The sequence below is a fragment of the Hippopotamus amphibius genome, chromosome 7, assembly GCF_030028045.1.
Source record: "Hippopotamus amphibius kiboko isolate mHipAmp2 chromosome 7, mHipAmp2.hap2, whole genome shotgun sequence".
In the NCBI taxonomy this organism is placed as follows: domain Eukaryota; kingdom Metazoa; phylum Chordata; class Mammalia; order Artiodactyla; family Hippopotamidae; genus Hippopotamus; species Hippopotamus amphibius.
In genome coordinates this window covers 629,893-654,547 of record NC_080192.1, presented here as the reverse complement: position 1 = coordinate 654,547, position 24,655 = coordinate 629,893, and the positions used below count along the sequence as shown (strand labels likewise).

At 56.5% G+C, this 24,655-nt stretch overlaps 2 protein-coding genes across 2 annotated transcripts in view; both read right to left on the bottom strand.

Annotated features, from left to right (window-relative positions):
* Positions 1–3,297, bottom strand: part of TTLL8 (tubulin tyrosine ligase like 8) — a 40,101-nt gene extending 36,804 nt beyond the window's left edge. The window contains exons 1-2 of the mRNA XM_057741629.1: positions 2,967–3,297; positions 2,595–2,714 (exon numbers count right to left, since the gene is read on the bottom strand). Of these exons, the coding sequence (XP_057597612.1) occupies positions 2,595–2,714; positions 2,967–3,297 (451 nt within the window). The remainder of the gene's footprint in view (positions 1–2,594; positions 2,715–2,966) is intronic.
* Positions 3,298–4,105: 808 nt separating this feature from the next.
* MLC1 (modulator of VRAC current 1) lies at positions 4,106–24,238 on the bottom strand. The gene is made up of 12 exons (XM_057741978.1): positions 22,645–24,238; positions 21,968–22,227; positions 20,557–20,646; positions 19,220–19,273; positions 18,877–18,978; positions 15,179–15,277; positions 14,720–14,791; positions 13,367–13,483; positions 11,489–11,545; positions 10,746–10,868; positions 6,844–6,996; positions 4,106–5,432 (listed from the first exon to the last, which is right to left on the bottom strand). The coding sequence occupies exons 2-12, from the start codon at positions 22,127–22,129 to the stop codon at positions 5,352–5,354; spliced, it is 1,110 nt and encodes a 369-aa protein (XP_057597961.1). The 5' UTR covers positions 22,130–22,227; positions 22,645–24,238; the 3' UTR covers positions 4,106–5,351.
* Positions 24,239–24,655: the final 417 nt, after the last annotated feature.

The window sequence follows — 24,655 nt, the reverse complement described above, 5'->3', positions numbered from 1 at the left end:
TCAGCCACAAAAAAGAATGAAATAATACCATTTGCAGCAACATGGATGGACCTAGAGATGATCATATTATGTCAAGTAAGTCAGGTGGAGAAAGACAAACATCATATGGTATCATTTATATGTGGAATCTAAAAAATGATACAAATGAACTTATTTACAAAATAGAAATAGAGTCGGAGATGTAGAAAACAAACTTATGGGGCTTCCCTGGTGGCACAGTGGTTGAGGGTCCGCCTGCCCATGCAGGGGACAGGAGTTCGAGCCCTGGTCCAGGAAGATCCCACATGCCATGGAGCAGCTGAGCCTGTGCGCCACAACTACTGAGCCTGCACTCTAGAGCCCATGAGCCATAACTATTGAGCCTACGTGCCACTACTACTGAAGCCCATGAGCCTAGAGCCTGTGCTCCACAACAAGAAAAGCCACAGCAATGAGAAGTCAGTGCAGTGCAAAGAAGAGTAGGTCCCGCTCCCTGCAACTAGAGAAATCCCTCGCACAGCAACGAAGACCCAATACAGCCAATAAATAAATAAATAAATAAATAAATAAATAAATAAATAAATAAAAATTTTAAATAAATAAATATTAAAAATTTAAAAAAAAAGAAAACAAACTTATGGTTACCAAAAGGAAAGGTGGGGGCTCGGGGGGGAATAAATTAGGAGTTTAGGATTAACAGATACACACTACTATATACAAAATAAATACACAACAAGGACCTACTGTATAGCACAGGGAACTATACTCAATGTCCTGTAATAATCTATAACGGAAAAGAATCTGAAAAAAATGTATATGTATATATATATATATATATAACCAGATCACTTTGCTGTACACCTGAAACTAACATGACATTGTAAATCAACTATACTTCAATTTAAAAAAAAGATATCATGAACATCCATATGTCAATAATTTGGCAATTCATATGAAATGAACATTTTCCTTACATGACACTGCTTATCAAAATTGATGTAAAAGAAATAGAAAATGCAGATGGGCCTATTTCTGTTAAACAAATTAACTCCATAATTAAAATGTTTCCCACAATGAAGCCAGGCCTAGATGACATTACAGGTCAATCTGCCCAAATATTTCAGGAAAAACAAACAAACAAACAAACATAAACATACAAACCCTTTCAGTAAAGAGGAAGGTAGAAAAGCCTTTTCAAGTTTTTTTTTTTCTTTTTCAAGTCTTTTTATGAGGTCATACATTTAATACCAAAACCTGAAAAGGACCTTTTTAAAAGAAAGAAATATTACAGGCCAATCTCACTCATAAAAATACACACAAAAATCTTAAAACATTTTTAAATCAAATCCAGGGAAATATAAAACAATACGCATGACCATGTGGTGTTTGTTCTAGGAATACAAAGTTTAAATATTTAAAAATTCATAATGTAATCCTTCAATGGACTAAAGGAAAAAACATGCAGAAGAAGACATGATAAAATGCAACAACTATTTGTTTTAAAACTCTCAGTAAACCAGGAATAAAGTGAATTTCCTTTAAAAGTTATAGCAACAAGAATGTATACGTGTTTAATTTATAATTTTTGTGAATGACAACTTAATTAAAAGATATTTGTACATTTTATAGGGAAAATATTAACCATTAGGGCTTAGAAAAAGGTATCCTGGTGAATCTGGATCAATTTAGGGCCTTTGTTATATAAATATAAACTAGGTTCTAAAATAAAAATTTAGTATTTTAAATTAATTTGCCAAAGAAAACTTGACAAAGGACTGTGAAAAAAATAAATCATATTAAAAACAAATAAACAAACAAAAGAATCTTATCCATCATACGTCATGGTGAAACACTGAGCACTTCTCCTGAGTTTGGAAACAGAAAAAGAAGTTCACTATACCATATCTACTCAACATCAGACTCAAAAGTGCTGGCCCATGCAATAATGCGAGAAAAGGAAATAAGCAGTGTACAGACTGAAAAGATCTGCAGGTGACGACTGTGTGTGTAACAAATCTAATCACGTGAGTGACTCCTGTATTTGGCAAGGTCCCCAGCCCGCAAGCCAGGAAAACGAATTCAGCTGTATCTCTAGACACGCGAGACAATTAGAAAATGAAAGTCAAAAACGCCACCTACAGCGGTGTTAGGCGCGGATTATCCGGGAGTGCTTCTCACCGAAGCTCTGGCACACCTGTCACTAAAAGTGGGAACCTCGCTGACGAGAATGAAAGAGCTAAGGGTCACGGTCAGAAATCTGGGTACCGAGAAGTCAATTCTCGCCCCAGTTGCTGCAGAGGTTCAGCGGAATCCCAGAATCCCAGCAGGACGTGTGTGTGTGTCTGTGTGTGCGTGTCTGTGTGTCTGTGTCTGTGTGTCTGTCTGTGTGCGTGTCTGTCTGTGTGTCTGTGTGTGTGCGCGCGCGGTGGGGGGTGGGCCTTAAATTAACATTTGATTCTAAAAATGCAAATCCAAGAAAACCTGAACACATCTTGAGGAACCAAGTCAGAGATACCGACTTATTGCGAGGCTCCTGGAACTGAGGACGGGCAGACAGATCGACAGAACAGACGGCGGCCCCCGGGGCGGCGCGCGCAGGACCGGGCAGTACTGACTGCGGTCTCCTCGCCGCTCCCCTTCCGACGACGTGGCCGGGAGCCGCTTCCCTTCCCCGGGTTCCATCCGGGGCTCGGCCTCGGGCACCGCGCCCTTGCTCCCCTCCGCCGTCCGGGCGCCTGCAAAGCGGGTATCCGTGCTGGACGGCAGCGGGGCGCTCGGAGGGGCGCGGCCCGGGCTGGGGCGGGGGAGGGGGGTGGGGGGGCGGGGGAGGGGGGTGGGGGGGCGGGGGCAGGCCGGGCGGGAGGGGCGCCGGTCCAGAGGTGCGGGGCTCGGCCGCTCTGGGGTCGCGGTTCCGGAGGAAGGGGAGGGCGGGACCCCGCGGCGGCGGAGAGGATGCCGCGGGCGGGGGCCGCGGGCGCCGTGCTCACCCGGGCCGGGCCGCGCGCCCCCGCCCCCTGGCGCGCTGCCCCGCGTCCTGCGGTTGCCCGGGGCGACGGGCCCCGGCCGCGCGGCGCATTGTGCAGCCCGGGGGCGCTGGCGGCGGGCGGCGCGGGGCGTGGGGCTGCGCGGGCGGCTCCCGGGGCGGCTCCGGGCTTGGCTCCGACGGCGGCTCCGGGGACTGCGGCGCGCGGGGGCCGTGGGGGGCGTGGGGTCCCGTGGGCCGCGGTCGGGGGCACCCAGGCAGGGCCCTGGGCAGGGGCTGCAGTGTGAGCCGCGGCCGCGGCCGGAGCCGGGGCCGGGGCGTGGGGCGCGGGGCATGGTGTCCGCGGCGAGGAGGGCCCGCGAGTGGCGCGTGCCCCGCGCGGGGTCACGCGGTCCCGCCCCGCGCCGGGTGTCGGGGTCACACAGACCCACCCTGGCAGTGAGAGCCTCCCGAGTCATAAAGACCCGAGGGTCACACCCTGGCCCCCGCCCCTGCGGGACCAGCGGGGCTGTCCAGGACAGGCTCCGACCCGCGACCCCCGGGCCACCTTCCGGTCCCCACCCCGGGCCTCCCTCCACACCTAGCATCCGACGTCCCCCAGCAGGTTGCCCCCAGCCCACCAGGGAGGGTGCTCCGGTGTCCCCAGGGTCACTCGTGGGACCTGAGCCGCCGCCCCAGGGGGTGCGAGCAAAGGCCTGTGTCCCACCACACCCAGATGTCCCACCTCTCCTGTCCAGCATCTTTGTGGAGCCAGGGGTGAGTAGGAAAGATCCACCCACCCCATCAGTGCCTTCCTCCTGGTAACTTTCCAAAATCTATAGGGCATCTTTATTCGGTTTAAAAATATGTATTTTGCATTTAACTTCCCAAGATAACCCAAAAGTGAGGTTCTGTGCCCACTCAGTGAGGGGCTGTGGGCGTTTCCCTGGGTGGGCACCAGTGCCTTTCCAGTCGCCATCAGATCCCACCTTCCGACTGGCTCAGGCCACAGAAATCAGGAATAAATTAGAAGGTGGCCCTCACCCCCAGCCGCTGCCGTGCGTCACCTCTCAGTTGCTTCAGAACCTGGGCGTGGAAACACCCCGAGACCCAGAGTTAGGCAGGCTGCTGGGCACGCTGTCATGTTAGTGTTTATTGCTCAGGCAGTATTAAACTACATCACACAGAAACGTACACTGACAGCGACAGGAGAACACGCTTCTAAAACCCCAGTTGTGTGGATTTTTCAAGCTCTCTCTGAAATAAGGAAGTGCAGGGGCCCGTGTTAAGCCCCCGGGCACCTCATTCCAGCTCTAAGACTGAGCCTTTCTGGACCCCAGGAGACATCCGTGTCACCTGCGCTGTCCCTGGGGCTCCTGTCCAGGCAGGGGAGCTGCAGGAAGGGGAGGCAGCCCCGTGGGCTGCGGCTGGGTGGGGTCTGCACGTGTGCAGGTGGGAACCACTTCGCTGCCCCCGGGCTTGTTCGGGGGCCTGACCAAGGCATTTTGTCTGCCTGGCGCGCCTGGGACGCGGAGGCCATGGAGACGCAGAGAGTGACTGTCAGTTTTCAGAGCCTTGGACAACGGCCCCACCCCAGAGAACACTGAGCTGCCACAGTGGACAGGGTCGACGGACCCCTGTGTTGTTGACAGAGGGCTCAGGACGGGTTCAGGCTGACTGCTGCTGAGCTGGGTCTCTACTGGCCGTGCAGGACTCCGGGACATGGACCAGAGCCACTGAATGGGAGCCCTTCTGGAAAGACTCAGTTTAAGTATAAAGAGAGGGCAGAAATGCAGGCATGTGGGTTTCATGTGGGGAAAGCTGCTAGTTGGGTGTGGGGGCCGCCCTGTGCGTCCGGCTCTGGGGCAAGTAGCTCCTCCCGGCTCTCAAGACAGGACCGAAGCCGTTCTGCCCTCTTGTCAAGGAATCGATGCTTGGCGGGCTGAGTCCCCAAGAAGAGAAGAGCCGAAAAGGGTGAGATCCACTCAGGGCTGAGCACAGGTGTGCACTGGCTGCAGACAGCAGGTGCTCAAAAGCAGGGCAGAGAGGCTGGGAGACATGCAGAAGAGCAGACCCTGGCAGCCGGCCACTGGGTGGACCGGGAACCCGGGGGCTCGTGGTCGCCCACATATCAGCGCCTGGAGGGTCCAGCTCCAGCGTGGACACCCCCCCTCACCTGGGGGCCGTGCCACTGCTCCTTGTGGTTGGGCCACCTTGGGAGCACTGAACTGATGCCCGCCCCCTCCATGAGCACAAAATAGTCAACGTTCGCCTATTTCAAAATTAAACTAGGGTAGGTAAGTAATGAAACCGCCTCGCGGCCCGGCCCGCCCTGCGGAAAGGGAGGGGCGCGTTGGAAGATGGCGCTGGAGGACAGCTAGCGCCTGTGCGTTACACGCTGGGTCCGCGGTCACTGGGCCATCTGCACCACGACGGCTCTCCACGCTTTCTCCTTGTCAAACTCCTTCAGGGGGCTTCTGGCCACCTGTGGCTGAGACAGGCAAAGCGTTATTCGTCCGGGGCCACCCACGCAACAGGAAGCAGGAGGCAGGCTCGGTTCCCTCTCGCCCCTCCGCTCTCCCAGAGCCCGGCAGCTCCGGCCTCGTCCCAGACCACGTGTCTTCTGCAGGGGCGGGGCCTGGGCTGCGCGGCGGGCTCTAGATGGGGGTCGGCGGCTGCTGGGGGTGGGCATCCTCCCCACAGCCACCAAGAGGCGGGGGCGGGGCTCTGATGACACCTGCACAGGCCTCCTGAGGCCTCATCCTGTGGGTCTCCTCCCAGCCTGGCAGAGCAGCGTCTGCATTCAGTAGGTGCTCAGTAAATACTGCTGACTGGGGAACCGTGCACACCAGGGTGCAGGGGTAAGTCCCTCCAAGCTCTCCCCGAGGGCAGAGGACAGTGCCCCACAGAGAGGGGGTCTGGACCTGGCCCAGAGGCTGTGAAGGCATCTCTAGGGATGTGACACCCAGGGAAGGAGGACGCTTGAGGCAGTGGTCACCAAACAGGGAGGACGCTGCCCGGCTTGGCCCCCCTACGTCCCCAGAACTGGAACCTGGTGGGAGGACTCACTGGCCTGACGCTGCACCTTGGTGTCCTGACACAAAACCAGGTGGACCTCTGTGGGGCCCAGGGACAAAGACGTCCCCACAGGAGACTGACCACAACTGGGTAACAATGACAACCAAATGACACCACCTGAGAAGTGTGATGGAGGATGAAGGCGGGAGGCTGGCTGGGTGGCGCAGGAGAACAGGACGCGACCGGGTGGTGGCCGGGCAGGAGGAGTGTCTGGCTCACCCGAGGTGACCCTGGAGGGCCCTGCAGCAGCCTCCCCAGGTCCACGGGACATCGTGCACCTGGCGGACGGGGCAGGTTTGCCCAGTAAAAACACCAGGGCGGCAGCTCATGGGGAGGAGCCTTTCAGTCGTGGGGGACCAGAGGCAGGGTCTGGGGAAAGCCCAGTGGCCTTGAGCCTGGCTGAGGGGCTGGTGTGACCCTCAGAGCCTGCAGGACCCTCAGAGCCCGCGGCCAGGGGGTGTTGATGTCACGTCTGTAGGGGGTGGGTGGGCACCCCCTTCCCGGCTGAGCCCTTCCCGGCTGAGCCTCGGGAGGGAAAGCTCTGTGATCCGTGGGAATGTCTGCCAAGTTCTCTTCCACGTTTTTAAGAGTAAAACTGAAAGCATTCAGTCCATATCTCTTCAGAAATGGATTTGTGTTTGCCTGGCTGGCTTAAAAAACATATAATGTATTGTACCTTTTCAAGATTTTTCCGGGGTGTTTTAAAAAATACAAAGCAACCCAACAGGTCTTGAAAGAAGTCAGCGCAGGCGGGTGTGGCTTTGCCCAGGGCCCTGCGAGGGCGGCTGCACTGGGACAGGGAGCCACGCTCGGAGGCCACTCACCTCGCCCGCCGGGCGCTCCTGCGGGCCAGGCTGCGCGGCGTCCCAGGCCGCACCCACCTTGACGCGCACGCACTGGACGACCGTGGCGGTGTTGAGGCCCGCCTGCAGCAGCAGCTCCAGCATGAGCAGCAGCAGGAGCGCGTCGTGGGATGGCTGGGGGGAGACAGGTGGTGAGCAGGCCCGCCTCCCCTCCTGCTCTCGGCAGCCCCGGGGCCCCACCTCGCGGCCCCTCCACCCGGGGGCGCGGCCGCTGGCTCCCCGGCCGAGGCCTGAGGGTCATTCGGCTCCAAAAGCACAGGCTGAGAGCCCCGGGTAGCGCGTGCGTCAGGTTTCAGGCTCTCACTGCACTCTGCCCTGTTAGTCACCAGCCTGCAGAGCCATCGCTCTGTGTCAGTGAGAGGGAGCTGAGGAAACCCTTCTGCTCTAAGCTCTGCTGTCCTGGGTTTAACAGAGGGACACCCATGACAGTGCCGCTGCCTGGGTCAAGTCTTCCAAGCCCCCAAACAAGCACACAGGTTCACAGTGAGACCACCCGTGGCCTTGCCGAAGTTGTCCGGAGGGGACAGAGGTGACAGTCACGTGTAGGCAGTCCACTGTGGAGGCCCTGAGCCGGAGGGGAGAGAGGCACGGGGTCCAGGGTGGAGGGACACAGGCCCCACCAGCAGATCGGTCTCGAGGCTGGAAGGTCCGGCACTGGCTGCTGGGGAGGAGGGGTCTGCCTGGGGCCAGAGAGAGCAGGGTGGTGAGGGGTGCCTTGGGAAACGGCCCTCCACCAACACAGAGGAAGCCCCAGAGGCTGCGAAGACATCCAGGAAGCACTGGCCCTTCCCCCCGCTGTTGGGATGTCCTGCCAGCCTCAGAAATACAAAGCAACCAAACTTAGCACCTCTGAAGTTAATATGCACACTTAACCACGATCCCAGGTTTTTTAAAAAACACCACACTGTGCTTTCTAGAGCCAGGCAGGGAGATTCCAAAATTCACATGGGAGAACTAGCAAGCGACAGGATGGAGGCAACCCTGAAACGCGGGCATCGGTCGGCAGCGGGGCAGCGAGCAGTGAGGCGGTGACGCCCGGTGCAAACCTCGGGGGTGGACAGTGTGGCGCAGACCAGCCAAGGGAGGACAGTCAGGCAGAAACAGACCCCAACAGGCCAAAGCTCAGTGCATGGTACAGGCAGAGTCTCAGACGCCTGAGGGAAAGATGGGCTTTTTCATAAACTGTGTTTGAACCACGAACGAGCCATTCGAGAAAAGTCCGATTGGACCCACGCCGCGCGCTGCGCTCTAGGCTAAACTCCAGCCGAAGCACAAGTACCAGCCTTTCGAATTGTGACTTAAACATCCAGAAGCAATAAAGGAAAATACTGATAAATCTAACGACAAAAAATCAACAACAAACCTTCCATGTGACAAAAATAACAAGCAGAATGAAAACCGTTGCTGACTGAGGCCGCGGTCTGCATCTTCCGTGCCTGATGGAGGACTGGGCTCCCCGTGTGAGCCCACTAGAAGATGGGCAGGAGACGCGGACGGAGTTTACTGGAGAAATGCCGTGCCGTAGGCAGCGTAAAAGGTCCTCACCGTCACTCGTGTTCAGAGAGATGCACGGGACAGCCCCACCAGAGACTCTGGCTCTCACCCGCGTTACAAAGCCCAGTGTGACACCCTCCCCGGCTACGGAGAAACAGGTGCTCTCACGCCACTGGTGGGAGGGAAAACGGGAGCGCCCCAGGGGGAATTCGTAAATATCTAACAAAAACGATAGATGCGTCCACCCTCCGACCCAGCGATCCCTCCCCGAGCTGCACCCACAGACTCAAAACCACGTGTGCACACTGGGGAGTGATTCATGACAGCGGTGACTGGGAGGAACCCCGTTTCCGTCCCTGGGGACCGGCTGCGTGGACTGGGTCACGCTGGAGTGCGCGCCTATAACTAAGGAGCACAGGAGGGCTCCAGTCCCTCTGGGTGCTGGGGAAGCACCAGGAATAAACTAAGTTTAAAAAAAGGGCGGGGGGGGGCGGAAACATGATTCGAGCGACCTGCTTTGTAGGAAAGAAGGAAAATAACAATTTGCACAGGTGCCCGCGGGAGGAATCGGGGAGCCACGGAAGGGACCACAACTGCTCCCAGTCTGCCTCTGGGATGATTTGACTTTTGAACCATGTGAGGGTTTTACATAGAAATACTATTAAGAGGGGAAGAAGCATCAAAGCCTAAAACTGAACATAAACAGAAACCATTCAACCTGACTGTGTAGCAGGACCACTCACAGAAGGGGATTCCTTCACAGAACACGCGGCCGCACCTCCGAGTGGGTACCGGGAGCCGTCACAGTCCCAGCAGGTGAGCTGCTGGTAGAAAATGGGTCCCGTAATTGTGAACACTTGTGTGTGTGGTCAGATAAAATGAAGCGGTTAACTATAGTCAGTGCTTCCACGAAACAAGATTTTTGGACTAAGAGAAAAATGATGCGAATATAAAATAACAGACGTTAAGAAGAAAACCCTAGAATGTAAATTTTGAATTGGAAATACCAATATGCACTCAGGATCTTTAAGGGTATGCATGCTTCTCAGCTCTGTGCACAGACAGGGCTCAGGAGCAATGACGCCCCACAGGACAGGGACACAGCTCCCCTCCAGGGGCGAGAGTGAGTCAGGGCAGGGCCAGGGCCAGGTAAGCGTCTGGCAGGAGAGGCTGCGCCCGGGGCTGAGCGGCGGGGAACAAAGGATGCAGCACTCCGCAGACACTGACAAGCGCATCTCCTCCATGGGGCTCTTGGGCAGGTACAGGTGTGAGCCCCGCCTCCCCCGTGGCCCAGGCAGCGAGCAGCCCACAGCACTGACCACAGGGACTGCCCTCCTGCGAGGGACTGCCCGCCTCCCGGGAAGCACACGGGCAGTCACTGCGAGCCAGGCAGGACAGTGGCACAAGTGCTCCTGGACTCACTCCTGCTGGTGCCACAGGAAACAGATCCATGGGGGGACCGTCTCCCAGACAGCTGGCCTGGAATCCAAAAAGCCAGCGTCCTGGGGAGAAGTGGGGACTGTCCCGGATCCAAAGAGGCCAGGTGCAAGGGGTGACCCTCGAGGCTTTGAGAACCTCAGCCCACGGAGCACCTTCTCGGGACACTCCAAGGGGACCACGTGCTGTCACCTGCTACATCAGCCACCTCGGGTGTGCAGGACACTGTCCTTACCGTTGAGATGCCGGAGTATCTAAGGGCGGAGTGTCACCTCAAACATCTGCCACTCGCTCTCAGATGCTTCCGGAAAGCGATGCCCACGTGTGTGCTCTGCCCCACCTCACCATAAACACGCACACGGACGCACACATGAACCCCTGGCATCTCAGTGTTCACTGCACGCTCAGCTCTCCTGTATGTTTGAAATTTCTTGTGATAAACATTCGGCAGCACACAGCATCTATCGTGGAAACGCCACGGGGTGTCTGAGGACCAACCTCACCTGGAGCATGAACCTGTGGGGTGGGCACCAGACCCCCGAGAGGCCCCCTTAGAGGGGAGGCTCCCACTGCCCTCAGCTTACCCAGGAACCAATATGGTTTCTCATGAAGCTGGACAAACGGTGATTCTAAAACGCAAGTGGACGCGGAAAGGGCCAAGAAAATGCGAGACGCCTGTGAAAAGGGGCGTCTGGGGGCTCAGGGCAGAGCGGCCCAAAGGAGCAGAACAGAAGCAGCTGAGCAACCCCGGGCAGAACGGGCGTCAGAGGACGGTGCACAGAGGCCTCACGGTCCACAGAGAACAGCAAACTAGCAGGACCAGCTCCACGACGTTGGGCCGTGTGCAGAGCCAGCCCCAGCCGTCCTCCCCGACGTGGGCAGCGGCTCCGCGGCACCACTTCTCTAAGGGTTGTAAAGAAAAGAACGCCCACCTTGAAGGCTGGCGGGTAGTCTTTAAAGACGTCCATGATCCTCATCACGCTGAAGGACAGGTACCCCGAGGCCGTGAAGAGCAGCGGGGCCGCGAGGCTGCAGGTGGCGATCAGCACCTCCACCTGGCGGGAAGCGGGCGAGAGCGCGACGTCGGGCTGCGGTCGTGCCTGGGACCACGCCGCGTGGTGCTGAGTTGACGTGTGTCTGGCCCAGCGTGGTGCCGGCTGAGTCTCTGTGCCGGTTTTCCCGTTAACTCAGCACGCGCCCCGCGCCTCATCAGTCTTCTCAGCGTATGCACAGTCCGCTCTGCTGATGACACGGCGCTTAGGGGTTGATGGCCTCCTCCCAGGGCCCTCCGACCTGCTCCTCTGACCTTCCAAGGCCCACCCTCCTCGGAGAGCGATGCCAGAGCAGCTCCGGAGCCACACAGCCCCAGGTGTCGGCTGAGCTCTGCACCAGCTCGGGCGTTCACGCCGCAGGGCGCTGGGCGGATCTAGCAACCGTCACCGTCCAACATCCACAACTGGACAGGACGCCACCTGAGTGCCAGGAATTTCTCTGACTCTCACACCAAATGTGCTTATTTTCACAGACCGTCCAGCCCCCGGACAGTCGCAGGGCCCTCCCCACGCCCCCAGTCTGTAGACGCCCCTCAGATGCTCCCTCCTCCACCCCACCCAGTCCAGTAGGCAGCCCGGAGGGTCGCTGGCGGGTCCCTGGAGCCCAGCCAGGCTTCACCTACCAGAGACCTGCTGGGACACTCTGCTGTCACGTGACTGGCAATGGCACTTGGAAAACACTAAGAGAAAAGGAAAAAGAAAAGCTTCAGAGATGACAGCCCAACAAAGGCAGATCCCAAACGTGTGCCCTCCTGTTCTGATCCGGGCCGTCCTGGTTGCCAGCAGAGCCGGGCGGCGCGGGGCTGGCAGGGGCCAGATGGGTGGAAGGGAGGCTTCCCGTGCGCCCTGCTCCTCAGCTCTGGGGGGCTGCAGGGTCTGAGCCAGGGACGCTGGGTGCCCGCCCTAAACACGTGTGTGTCTCCTGCTCCGTCTCAACTCAGCAGCACCAGGGGAGACGTAGCGCAGATTCAGCAGCTTTGTCCCAGGCAGAGTGTGTGTCGGAACTCACGGCTGTCCCCGGGACGTCCTGGTCCCCCCCGGCTCTGGTCCCAGCTCAGGATTCTGTCGACAATGGTCACATTTCACGTTTCCCATCAGTTTGCTGGCCTCATGGTGGGGGGACCTCAGCCGACCCTCGTCTTTGCCACATCCATGACACAGCATTTCTGGCTGCAGGCGGGCTCGGGTGGGCTCTCAGACGCAGGCCCCCAGGGACACGGTGACCCCATCCACCATGCTTTGACCCCTGGGGGCTCCTCCACTGAACCAGCACTCCTGCCCCTTTGTAATCACCAAACACCTTTTTCCCCTTATTTTAAGGAGCAGAGGGAAGCTCGTGGGAGCACGTCCTCCTCGAGGCTTCTGCATGCTGGGCCCGCCCCCCTGCCATCCACCTGCCCCCCACCCGGGGGTCCAGGCGCCCAGCATCCTCTGCTGCCCCAGCGCAGTGCAGCCTGCCGGGCCCAAGTGTGTGCGAGCCGCAGGTGCCCATCCACACACCCGCAAAGGAAGAGGCAACGCCAGGCCCTGGGTGTGGAGCACAAAGCATGGAGGAGCTCAGTCGGGGGCGTCACGGCACCCATGGGGGCTCGGGTGTGCCGGGGCCCGTCACCAGGGCTCCAGGCAGATGTGGGGCCCAGACCCCGCCGGGCAGCACAGCCGAGGGCGGCCACAGCCAGGGGGCCGTGTGTTCCGCAGGCCGCGTTCCAGTTAGATGTTAAACAACATTAAATTACATGAGTCAGCTTGGACTGACTTATGAAACGATGAAAGGCCCGCGTTTAAAACAGTGACCACGTAGTAGGTAAGCACTTACCAAGCACTAGGTGTGGTGCTAGGCATATACTGTCTTAGTCAATGTAAAATAACATAAATGCGTTACATTTTAAAACGTATAGGGACTTCCTAGGTGGCGCCGTGGTTAAGAATCCACCTGCCAATGCAAGGGACACGGGTTTGAGCCCTGGTCCGGGAAGATCCCACATGCCACGGAGCACCTAAGCCCGTGCACCACAACTACCGAGCCTGCACTCTAGAGCCCATGAGCCACAACTACTGTGCCCGCGTGCCACAACTACTGAAGCTCACGCGCCTAGAGCCCATACTCTGAAACAAGAGAAGCCACTGCAATGAGGAGCCCAGACACCACCATGAAGAGTAGCCCCCACTCGCCGCAACTAGAGAAAGCCAGTGTGCAACACCAAAGATGCAACGCAGCCAATAAATAAATAAAAACATATTATAAAACAATATGAATGTTATATATTATAAAATAATAAAACAAGTATTTTTCAGGAAAACTAACACAAAAAATGTAAAATAATAATAGCAGCTAACACACATTTAATCCTCAGTTCCCAAATCACCCTGGTCTGGGGCCCACAAGGCCCCGGGGAAGCGTCCTGCCCCTGCCCCTCCTCCTGCCGCTTTCCTGCCTGACTGCCCCCAAACCGAGCTCAAAGGCCAGCCACGCCGTCGACGGCTGCCCAGGGTGTACTCACGGCCACCAAGATCCAAAAGAACGTCACTGAAAGGTGCGGGCCAGAGACGGCGTCATCCACGTTCAGGGCGATGACCCCTCCGAGGACGGCAGAGACGCCAGCGATCACCTCGATGACCTGGGGGCAGACAGCGTCACCCGGGGAACCGGCAGGCAGAGAGGGTGGGGAGGGTCCTGCGAGCGCAGGGCAGAGGAAGGGGCGTCCCATGCCGAGACGCTGAGGATAGCCTCCAAAGAAAAATGCATATTTCCAACCCAGACGCGTGGGGAAAGGAAGGAAGACGCTCCCGCCAATTCAAAGGAAGGCAGGAAAAGGCACAGAAAATAGGCAACAAAAATATGGAGAAATAAATAAACATGAAGGTGTCAGGATTCACGCTCTGAGTGAACCAGCTCAATACAAACAGCCCCTACAGGCAGTATAGAAACTACCCACATGCAAGGACAGGAAGAGTGGGAAGAAGAGGGAACCATACACTGGGAAAACATTAACTAAGAGATAAGAGAGGGGCTTCCCTGGTGGCGCCGTGGTTAAGAATCTGCCTGCCAATGCAGGGGACACGGGTTCGAGCCCTGGTCTGGGAAGATCCCACATGCAGCGGAGCAGCTAAGCCTGTGTGCCACAACTACTGAGCACTCTAGAGCCCACGAGCCACAACTACTGAGCCCACGTGCTGCAACTACTGAAGCCTGCGTGCTGCAACTACTGAAGCCCACTTGCTGCAACTGTGGAAGCCCGCACACCTAGAGCCCGTGCTCTGCAACAAGAGAAACCACCGAAATAAGAAGCCCACACAATGCAACGAAGAGTAGCCCCCTCTCTCTGCAATTAGAGAAAGCCCTCGCACAGCAATGAAGACCCAACGCAGCCAGTAAATAAATTAATTAATTAAAATAAAATAAATAATTTTTTAAAAAGATAACAGATGTAGTTAGCAATATAGGTTCTGTGGCAAAAGCCATCACTAAAGGGAGTTGCTTGTAATTATTAAAAAAAAAAAAAAAAGGAAAGGAGGAAGGAAGGAATTCTTGACATGTGTGTAACTAAAAACCCAGGCTCCAAAACTCTATGGTGAAAAGCTACAGAATTACAAAGACAACTCAATAATGCCCACAAATTGGGAGGTTTTTTAAAACAGATTTTTCAATAATAGAATGAGTAGACTAAAACATTTTGGAAAGGACATAAAAGACTTAAATGCAATTAACAAATAATTTATGGACACGCCGAGAGTAAAAGGAGGTGTACCGTCAACCAGGACAATGCGTGTTACCGTGGACACGCCTACACCAGATTTATCATGGACTCCCCCCACAGTGAAATAAAATAAGGAGAAAGAAAAGCTTTTCTTACGGAATAGGATTTCAGGACCCGAGAAGGAAACGGCACTTCGTACAGAATGTTGGTGCTCTCGGGGACACAACCCTGAAAAGAAACAAAACCTCCTCACGGGGGCGGCCGTCCATCCAGCCCTGGGTGCAGGCGGCCGTGTGCAGGCCGTCGCTCTGGTGAGGGTCTGAAACGTGAGCATCTCAAAGATGCTCCTGGATCTTCAGGCTTGAGCGTGAAGCTCAAACACAACCTTCTCTTTGCATGTTGAGAGATGTGATTGCTGAAGTCTCTGTTTACAAAGTGATACTTTAGGCGGACTTGGCCTCTGCGTGTGACACTACTGGGGGGAGGGGGTGTTACTTGATCAGGATCAGACTGTGGAGGAGACGGTGCTAAGTCCCCGGGTTCGCCTCCCCCAGGCCATCGGCCCTCGCTCCGCAGCCCGGTCTGCGGTGCAGTCGTGCCACAGGCTGAACCCACCTTCTGCTTGCAGTGCCCCTCACTGGACCGCGCAGAGATGATCACCGTGGCCGCCATGAAAAGCTCCAGCAGAAGCAGCAGAATCAGATTGAAATTGATCTGCCAAAGAAGAGCACACACATTTGTGAAACCGACTTCTGCACCTTCATCCCGTAAACGTGAACGATCCCACGAAGGGGCTCAGGTGCCTCTTCCAAGTCTGCGTGACCTTCTGTCCAAAGCCAGGTGCCAGGCACGCAAACCACCGCTGACTCGTGTGTCTTTCTGTTCGTTGGTTTGTTGGTTTTTTGTTTTTAAACCATTATTGGCTCAAGGGCTGGATGTGGACCTCAGCTGTGTCTGCCAGTCCCGATCTCAACCTTCCTTGGCAGTTGGGCCCGTGTAGGTTTTACTCGAAAGGGATGAAAACTTACATTCACACCAAAACCTGCCCATGTTTCCAGCAGCTCTGAAACACCAGGGTGTGGGGGCTACAGAGCTGATCCCCGTCCTGACCGTTGGCAGTTACAGGAATCTAGGCCTGCGTTAAAATCCACAGAACAGCACACCAACAAAGTTGACTTAACCGTGTGATATAAAACCAATCCATCGAGAGCCTCTGGGGGCCTCTCACACTCAGGGCCACCCTCCGCCCGCCCCGATCGCCCGGGGCCAGACACCAATGACTAGGGGCAGCCCCTCCGCCCTGACCCCCCAAGATGATTCACGCTAGCTGGCCTGAGCCTGCTCACCTGCGGCGCATCTCCCCGCAGAAACCCCAGTCAAGGCTCCTGCCCCCGTCCCCTCTCCCTGCCTCCTGACCGGCCCTGGGCCCCTCCTCTTGGGAGCTGTGATAAACCGTCTTGCAGTGGCAGTCATTCCCTGATCTCTTGGCCTCACCACACCCTGAATGATGATTTTTAAAAATTCTACATTTAAAGCCAAATGCAATTAATAAGTTTGATCTACGGAACCTCCACGCAGAAAAAAAAAAAGAGAATTCTCATTTGTGGAGCACTAACAAAAACTGACCGTCTATCAGGCCGCAAATAAACCCTGATAAATTCTGAAGAATCAGGACATTATAGGTTGTGCACTCTAGCCCTAATGGAGTCATATTAGAATCAGTAACAAATGGGCAACATTTTGAAGATAATCCGTCATGTCTGTTTCATCAGGGGTCTAGGTGCAGAATGACAACAGAGCAAAGCCAGTCCTTCAAAAAGACTAATACGAGATACAATAAAAACACAAATTACATTTCAGAATGAAAAGGGGAAATAATATACCTGGCTTGAATTAAAAATAGCGAGGAAGACTATGAAGGACTATAAACTAATAATTTCAAAAACCTGGAATGATATGGATAAACGTTTGATAAAAATATAAAAGCCAGAATTTGACACAGGAAGAGACAGAACGTTGACACTAATTATGAAAGACCTCCCCTCACCAACAGCCCTGGACGGAGATGATTTCACAGGTGAGTTCTACCCAACCTTCTACAAGCAGGGCCTTCTTATATCAAGGCTCAAAAGTACTGGTGATCAGAGAGTGTGACCCGAGGTAACGGAAGCCACAGCACGGTCATCAGACGGGAAAACGGGGGCGGCCAGGGATGCCAAGGGCAGGAAAGGCTGTGGGACCGGGCAGCCTCCGTCCAGGGGTGAGGATGGACCCAGCCGTGTCCTGGGCTCAGCAGAATTCAGGTGGACTCACACCCCTCCCTGGCATACGAGGACCCCAAAGAGACGTGCCCACGTCGGCCCACTTGTGGGAGGGGGCGTCGGAGGCCCTGGAGCTGGATCCTTCCCGAAAGAAAGCAGTGCCCCCGGCAGACACGCGGCAGCCAAGGCGGGGAGGGCGGTGTGTGTGGGGGGCAGGATCCTAGGTAACGGACGTCGGATGACCTGTTTCGGTTTAGAGGTCTCTGCCACCATCAGCTGTGCTGCAGGAACACACCACCTGATCACACATGTGCGTGTCTCGCCAGGGTGTGCACCCTGCGGCTTCCCAGTGTGTGTACTTCTTCAGAAAGGACCTGCAAATTCCAGACTTTTCCAAACAGCCTGCAGCAGTGTGTAGGCGTCACCGGACACAAGTGAAGCACCTTGGGGCTCTGGCCCCCCCGACACTGGAAACGGCGCCTCCTGTGGCTTTAATGACCTGCCCTGACTGCCAGTGTGGCCCCTCCGAGCTGGCTGTGGGCGCTGTGGTCTTCTGCTGGCAAGCGCGGCGCACTCGCCTGCTACCCTGACTTTCTCCCAGGGCTCCTCACGTACCCTGAGACCGGCCACACGTCCCCTTTCTTACAGTGTGTGCTCCTTGTGTCTGTGGGACGACTGGCCGGGACTCCAGGGCAGGTGGCGGCCAGCAGGGCCCAAGCCAGGCCGGTCACCGCTGTGCTCCAAGCCGGGGCTGCGGCTGCGCACGTGGGGCGGCTCTCCCATCCTGCTCTGGGGTGGGGGGGAGTCCCCCGCCTGACCTGTGCTTCCAGGGGGCTCCGCCCCGGCCCTTGGTCGCCACCCAAACCTGCCTGCAGGTGCACTTGCTGCAGACCCAGGGGACAGGCGCCCACCTCCGTGCAGGGTTTCTTCAGTAAAGAAGCAACGTCCTTCTCAGTGAGACTTTATAATGTTCTACGGAGCAGTCTCCAGACCTCTCATTACGCTTATTCCCAGGAACTGTATAAAATGATATCCGTATTTAAATAACATTTTCCAAAATCTGTGTTTCTGGCACAAATAATCGTATTACACTGATTTTCACATCCGGCAATCTTGCGACGTGCGCTCCATCATCCAAATGTCAAGACAGCAGGGAACTGTCTCTCCTGCAGATGATGGCAGCACAGGTGCTCCTTTCAGATCCACGTGTCTGTCCATCTCTCGTGCCCTGCACGCCCGGCTGAGATGTCCTCGGGCCACTGCATCCTTTGCCTGATCTTAAAGAAAACACGTTCAGTGTTGCACACAGAGCAGAGGTATCTCTGATCAGGTCCTGTTTCCTAGAGATTTTTCTCTTTTTTTAGATGTATTTCTATTATTTTTTTATTATTATTTTTGGCTGCGTTGGGTCTTCACTGCTGCGCCCGGGCTTTCTCTAGTTGTGGCGAGCAGGGGCTACTATTCATTGAGGTACATGGGTTTCTCACTGAGGTGGCTTCTCTTGTAGCGGAGCATGGGCTATAGGCATGTGGGCTTCAGTAGTTGTGGCTCGAGGGCTCTAGAGCACAGGCTCGGTAGTTGTGGTGCACGGGCTTAGTTGCTCCGAGGCATGTGGGATCTTCCTGGAGCAGAGATCAAACCCGTGTCCCCTGCATTGGCAGGCAGATTCTTAACCACTGCGCCACCAGGGAAGCCCTCTTCCATCTGTCTTAACAGAACATAAACTAACAGGGCAACTTACACCAGCAGCACCGCAGATCTGATGAAAGGTGTTATTACACTACTGTTAATGTTTAAGAACTGTTGTGAAAGAGATACAAAAATCAGTGAATTCATCCACTGAAGTCAGTGAAAGACAATTCTTTTCTTCAGAAGCATAAATAAAATTCTCAAAACTCATCAAACTCAAGAGCTATGGTTTCCTGTGTGACTCCCCAGCTGACAGCTCACTGCCGCCAGCTCCAGGCCCACCGGGCTCGACAGACTCAGAGGGACAAGAGCCCTCAGCACCCATGACCTCGGGAGGACCCGCATGGCTTTCCAGAGACTCACATCTACCGCTGATGGGTTCAGGACAAGTTTGCATCCAAACCAAATCAAACACGTCGTGGTGACAGCAAACGTGGAGACAAACAGTATCTGGAAGTTGGGAATCTGGAAACAAGACAGGAGGGTTTTCGTTCTGCTTTGTGTGAAGAAAGAAACCAAGTGACATTCAACCACATGACTGGGCATTAATCAGCCATCCTCAGGACCGGGCACCCAGGGTCAGCTGGGGGGACACCTGCGAGCTCAGGCCCCTCCGCCCCCCTGGGGGCAGAGGGAGGGGGGATGCAGGAAGCCCCACGGTGCGGGCGCAGGGCTGCAGAGGCTGCGGACAGAAGGCCGGACTCACCGCACTGACATTTTTCCTCGAGATGGTGAAGCTCACGATGGCTGAGGGAACGCACTGAAAAGAAAGAGCAGGTGAGCGTCCCTGCTGGTCACTCTGCGTCCTGTAAGCCTGCATGGCCCGCGACATGTCCCCTCCACCAGACGCAGGGGTCCCGCTAGACGCTGGAGGGTCCCCGGCCTTTCAAAATAATTATTCTGGAAAGAGTTATAATTGTTCTGATGATGAAAAAGACACCCGACGACAAAGACTGTCCTTGGCGGACGCGCCTGGCAGCCGATGCAGCTTCCTGTTGCCCGAGACCAGGCGCGTCTAGGGAGGGACGGCTACCACCTCTTCCCAGAGAGAGGCGCCACCTGCGTGTGAGAGAGCAGAACCGCTCGGGAGCCCCAGAGCCCACGGGGGTCCCTGTCCGAGGCCCCCACTGTGCCCCCCAGGAGCCAAAGACAAGGAGGAGGGCGAGCCTGGGGGGCAGGGCGGAGGGGAGGGGGAGGGGGGCCAGCCTGGGCCTCATGGGCCATGCTGGTGTCGCTCCTGCAGCCACGGGAACCCCCAGACCCTGCAGTGGGGGCCGTGGGGGGCAGAGCCCAGCAGGGGTCGGATGGGGGCTGGGCACCGAGGGAGGAGCCAGTGGGGGCACGTGACTCATCTCCCTCACCCGTCACCCCTGGCGGTGAAGATCTGTGTGACCTAGGTCTGCGCGACTCAGGAGCCATCTGGGTCCGAGGTAAGAGGTCACTGTGACCCCCCAACCAGGGCTGCCCCGGTGGTGAGAACAAAGGGCCACTTAGAGGTTGCAGGGAGGAGGGCAGGAGGTATGGGAGCGGAGGCTGAGCAGCCAAGGGCAGGCATGGGACAAGGAGGCTGCATCTGTCTCGTGTTTTCAGACTTTTGGGGATGCTGACAGGGCTGAGCAGGAGAGGGGGTGGGCGAGAGGCCCCCCAGACCCCAGGGTCCGTGCCCTGTGCTCGAGCTGGCCCATGAGGACAACACCCGGTGGCCCCCCCAGGCCTCAGCACTCTGAGTCCAGAAGGAGACGTAAGCTTTGGGGAGGAGTGGGGTGCAGCCCCCAAACCATGGAGGGGGGTCCCCTGCCGGCTCACGGGACGCCTAGAGCAGCACGCAGCTGTTAGAAACCAAAGTGCCGATTTCTGCCCTGGAGTCTGTGCAGTAAGATAAACTTGCTTCGATCATTTTCTAAAGTAACAGATACTATGTGAAGCCAAAGTATATGAAGAGATTTTGAATGAAGAGTGAGTGACAGTGATGGGTAAACCTCAGAGCAAAAAACCCGGATGTGTAACCACAAACGTCAGTGCTGAGAGAGGAGTGTTACTCACTGAACCTGCAGCACAGCGTAGGTAATCCATTTCCGAAGGAAACACATTTCCCAGGTAGAGGGAAAACCCCGAGGTCACAAGCAGGCAGCTCTGCAAAACAGGAGCATGAATTCAGGCAACAACACAGTTGGGTCTGAAGAGCAGGTGGCTGAACAAGTAGCCCTCTGACTACAGCTTAGCTCTGTACAACACCAACCCCGATGCCTGGATCCCGCCGGACCTGGGTCCTCCCTGAAGGACAGCAGACATCCACCCTCCCCCAGGTTCAGGCTGTGGGCCTCAACATTTATTTCAAGGACGGGAGAGTCTGTCAAAATAAAGCAAGAAACAGCGGCATCTCCCCCCAGAAAACGCCTTCACCCCAACTTGTGCACGATGCCCCACCCCCAGGGTCCAGCACGGAGCTGAGCGTACAACCCCGTCCCACTCAAGGCACCAGGGATGGAAATCACTGCACAGGATGAGGCCATGGGGTGGAGGTCACTAGTAAAAGGCCACTCAGATCCGGGGTGCAGGCAGAGGGCCATGTGCCCGCTGTGGAATGGGAGCACTGGGCTCAAGGGCCTGGGGGGCAGAGGCGACCGTGGTGCACCCCTAAAGGAGGAGTGGACGGTGGGATCACGTGCTGTGGCCGCAAAGTCCAGGACCCGGGAAGGGGGAGAGGAGGCTGCCCGGCTGCCCACCGCCCGCCCAGAGGCCGGAGGGAGCGGCACCCTGTGCCACCTGCGTGGCGGGGGCTTCAGTCTCAGTGGGACAGGGCGGCGGCTTGGGGGAGGGCAGGCAGGACCACTGGGGTGCTGTGGGGCTGACCAGTGGAGCCTGGGCCCGGGGCGGGGGGAGGGGGCGAGGTCCCACCCCCAGAGAGACCCGTCCAGTGGCCAGCCCAGGCGACCACGCTTGCTCAGGCCAAAATGGCTTCTTCTGTCTTCCCGGTGCCTATCCAAGCAAGTCGGAAGGGAGGTGTCCCGGGACCCTAGGCAAGGTCCCTCCGGGCCTGCCCCCAGCTCCCTGCTGGCCCTGAGCCCTGTCCCCTCAGCCTTCCCTTGTCCCACGGCCCTGGCCTCCTGCCTCAAGACACTGTCCTGCTCTTCCCGCTGCCGGAGGACCGTCCTGAGAACGTAGCCCCTCCTCCCCATCTGCGCAAACACCCAGGAGTCAAGGGTCGTGGAGGCCGCCCTGGCACAACACGTGACCTGGCAGACGGTTGGCGTGGGCCCTGGGCTGTCCCAACCCTGCCGGACACAGAGGCCAGCAGGGCTGGCGTGACAGATCCTCACCAACCGAGGAAGAGAACTCAAAGGGCACAAGCGAATAAGCACGTGTGCACCCGAGAGGCTCTCGGGAGCACGAGTTCCCGCGGCTGCTCTTTCCCGGGGGCGGGGCCCCCGGGGCCCGGCGCGGAGCTGCTCACCCCCGTCAGCATGGAGAAGACCCACGTCTTGTGGCTGAGGCACGGGGGCAGCCTCGATGACAGCGGGAGGTCCCCGGGCTTGGCGTCCGGCCGCCCGGCGCGCTGCAGGGGCGGCGTGCGGTCGCAGGCCAGCTCCACGCGGCACTGCTCCTCCCGGGCCATGGCGCCGCCTGCCCGCCTGCCCGCCTGCCCGCCTGCCTGCCGGGGGCAAACGCCGATGTCAGCGGCCACGGCGCTGCGCTCCCCGCGCCGCCACGCACCTATTTGTGGTGAGATTACAAATTTCACGTTTGACCACTCTGAGAAAACCCCCAAATAAGTGATTCTCAATAAATACTTGTTTTTAAGTTTTCAATAAAAGAATTTCCATAAAAGAAATGCTGTCTGTATGGAAGCTCTGTGAATGTGAAGACCATAAGCACCTAATCCCACACATGAATAAAGTCACCTTCCCAGGAAAACAAACCTGAACGGTCTAGAGTCATGGCAGGACTTCAGGCTTTAAGTGCCTCGCTGATCTGGGCGCCACCCCCCCTCCCCCTCCCCCCACACTTCACTTCCACTGGCAGCTCCATCTACGACTCCCAAGACGTGCCGGTCACTCCAGGCTCAGGGCGGTAACAGGACAGGAGATCACAGAGGCGGTCCGCGCGAGGGTTTCCCGTCCACACACTTACCTCCGCGGCGGTTCTGGCGTGGGGAGCGCCGGCCTCTGCGTGAGGGGCTCCCGTTGCCGAGTCACCCTGCCTTGGGCGTCCAGCAAGAACTATTCACACAGGGAACAAAAGCCCAGCAGAACTGCACGTAAGCCAGGGAAGGAGGACCGCTTTCTGAATTCCAATGAGGACTTGAAGTGCAGGATCCTGGAAGGCTCTCGGCGGTTGTGTAACTGCTGGCCCGGAGCTCCGCTCCGTCCTGTGCCAACCCCGCCGGGAGCAGAGGGGCTCCTCAGGTCCACAGGGGGCAGACAGGCTGTGGGCACCGCGGTGGGCATCTCGGAAGAAGACGGGTACCCAAGTGCAGAACCACACCAAGCACGGATCCTGGCTTGCCAGAGGGCCGAGGGCCCGTTTGGAAACAAACACATTTTTATCCAAAGCCTTATTCTCCATCCTTCCCGGCAGCCCTTTTCCACCCCTGTGGTCACATGAGGAAGACCTCCCTCACAAGGTCACACACACGTGTGCGCTCAACATGGCTGGCCTGGCCCTTGAACTGCTTAGGATTCTGACCCGCAGGTTCCTGTGGGCAGCACTGGGTCCACTGTGCCCTTTCTTTCCGCTCACCAAGCAGAGGGAAAGGACGGGAGTGCACTTCGCCCAGAGGCACTGGCGCCCCACAATTACAGCGTCAGTCTTTGTGCTCACAGGAGCCGTTAAATGGCTCAACCAAAGCATTCTGCAAAGCTGGCCCCTCAGACCACAAGCCCACATCAAGCTTGAGGAAAGGCTTCAGTTTCCCATCATGGGATGCTCTGTTGTCTTAGCTTTTCAACCAAGCAAGAAGGATTAGAATTAATTTTCACAAACTATGAAGTCAAGAACGGATTTTAAACAGATTGAAAAACCTCCCAAATCTCTTTGTTGACTTGTCTTTTAAAGCAATAAGTGAAACTAGCAGAAATTGTCTGAGCAATGGAATTTTTTGCTTCTCTCTTTGTTTGAAGAAAAGCGTTAAGCAGATTTCGCCATTTCCGTGCCTTTCCAAAGCTGTTCTCTAAGAAATACAAAAAAGCTGCCTTGAATTAGAGATTGTAGGACAAACGCCTCCTGAAGTGTCCTGGGAGGAACTTCCTCGTCTCCTGCAGCCACACTGGCTTGTAGAACAAACCTTCATCCCTCACACAACTACGGTTCCTAAAGTGCCCTTCCTCCCTCTTCTGCCACCGAGGCCCCACTCACACGTCAACATTCACCCCTCCGTTCAGCGAACATTTGCAGAGTGAACAGGGCAGGCCACGTTCCTTCCCACGTGGAGTGCACAGTCTAATGGAGGGACAGGCGCAGATGAGACGAATAAATGGGTGTGTCCTATGGTGACGCACTTGACTTTCTCTGTGATGGCAAATAAGTCCAGGGAGGAGATGGAGGTGCTGCTTGGGGAGTCAGGGAAGCCTTGCCAGGAAGGAGGCAAGGAGGGCAGGGAGCAGAGGTGCTGCAGGTGCAAAGGCCCTGAGGTGGCAAGGCTGGAGGATGGTGGGCACAGGGGTCATGTGAGGTAAGGTGCAGGTGAGGCATCCAGGCACGAGGCATCTGTGGATGTGGAGACAGCCTTGGCTTTGACTCTGAGGTGGGCTTGCTGGAAGGTTCTGGGCAGAAGAGCGCCCAGCTGGGTGGGGCACAGCTGCGGGCAGCAGGTGAGAGCAGGTGCTGACTGGGATGGAGGTGGAGTGATGGGGGTGGTGAGAAGCGCCCAGACTCTCCACAGACTTTGAAAAGACAACCTGACGTGCCGGCCGAGTGACAGGGGCGAGGGGGCAGGATTTCGGGAGACGGGAAGGTTCTCAGCCTGAGCGGTGCAGCTGGAGCTGCCACACCTCCACCGGAGAAGATGGAGCTCAGGAGTCTTGTTTTGATGATGAGGCTGAGGAGTTTGGTGGACGTCAAGTGGATCTGCTGACTAGGTGGAGCTGAAGAGTCCAGAATCCAGGGGAGGTTCGGGCGGTAGGGAGGGAGGGGCCGCCCTGCG

Bases quoted from the DNA above. Each gene is read 5' to 3' on its own strand.
- MLC1 (XM_057741978.1), bottom strand. From the start codon at position 22,129: ATGGCCCGGGAGGAGCAGTGCCGCGTGGAGCTGGCCTGCGACCGCACG. The intron at 11,546-13,366 runs GTGAGTACACCC...CTTTTCTCTTAG, and splicing joins TCTTTTGGATCTTGGTGGCC to TGTTTTCCAAGTGCCATTGC. The intron at 10,869-11,488 runs GTAGGTGAAGCC...GCTTCCCGCCAG, and splicing joins AGTGTCCCAGCAGGTCTCTG to GTGGAGGTGCTGATCGCCAC.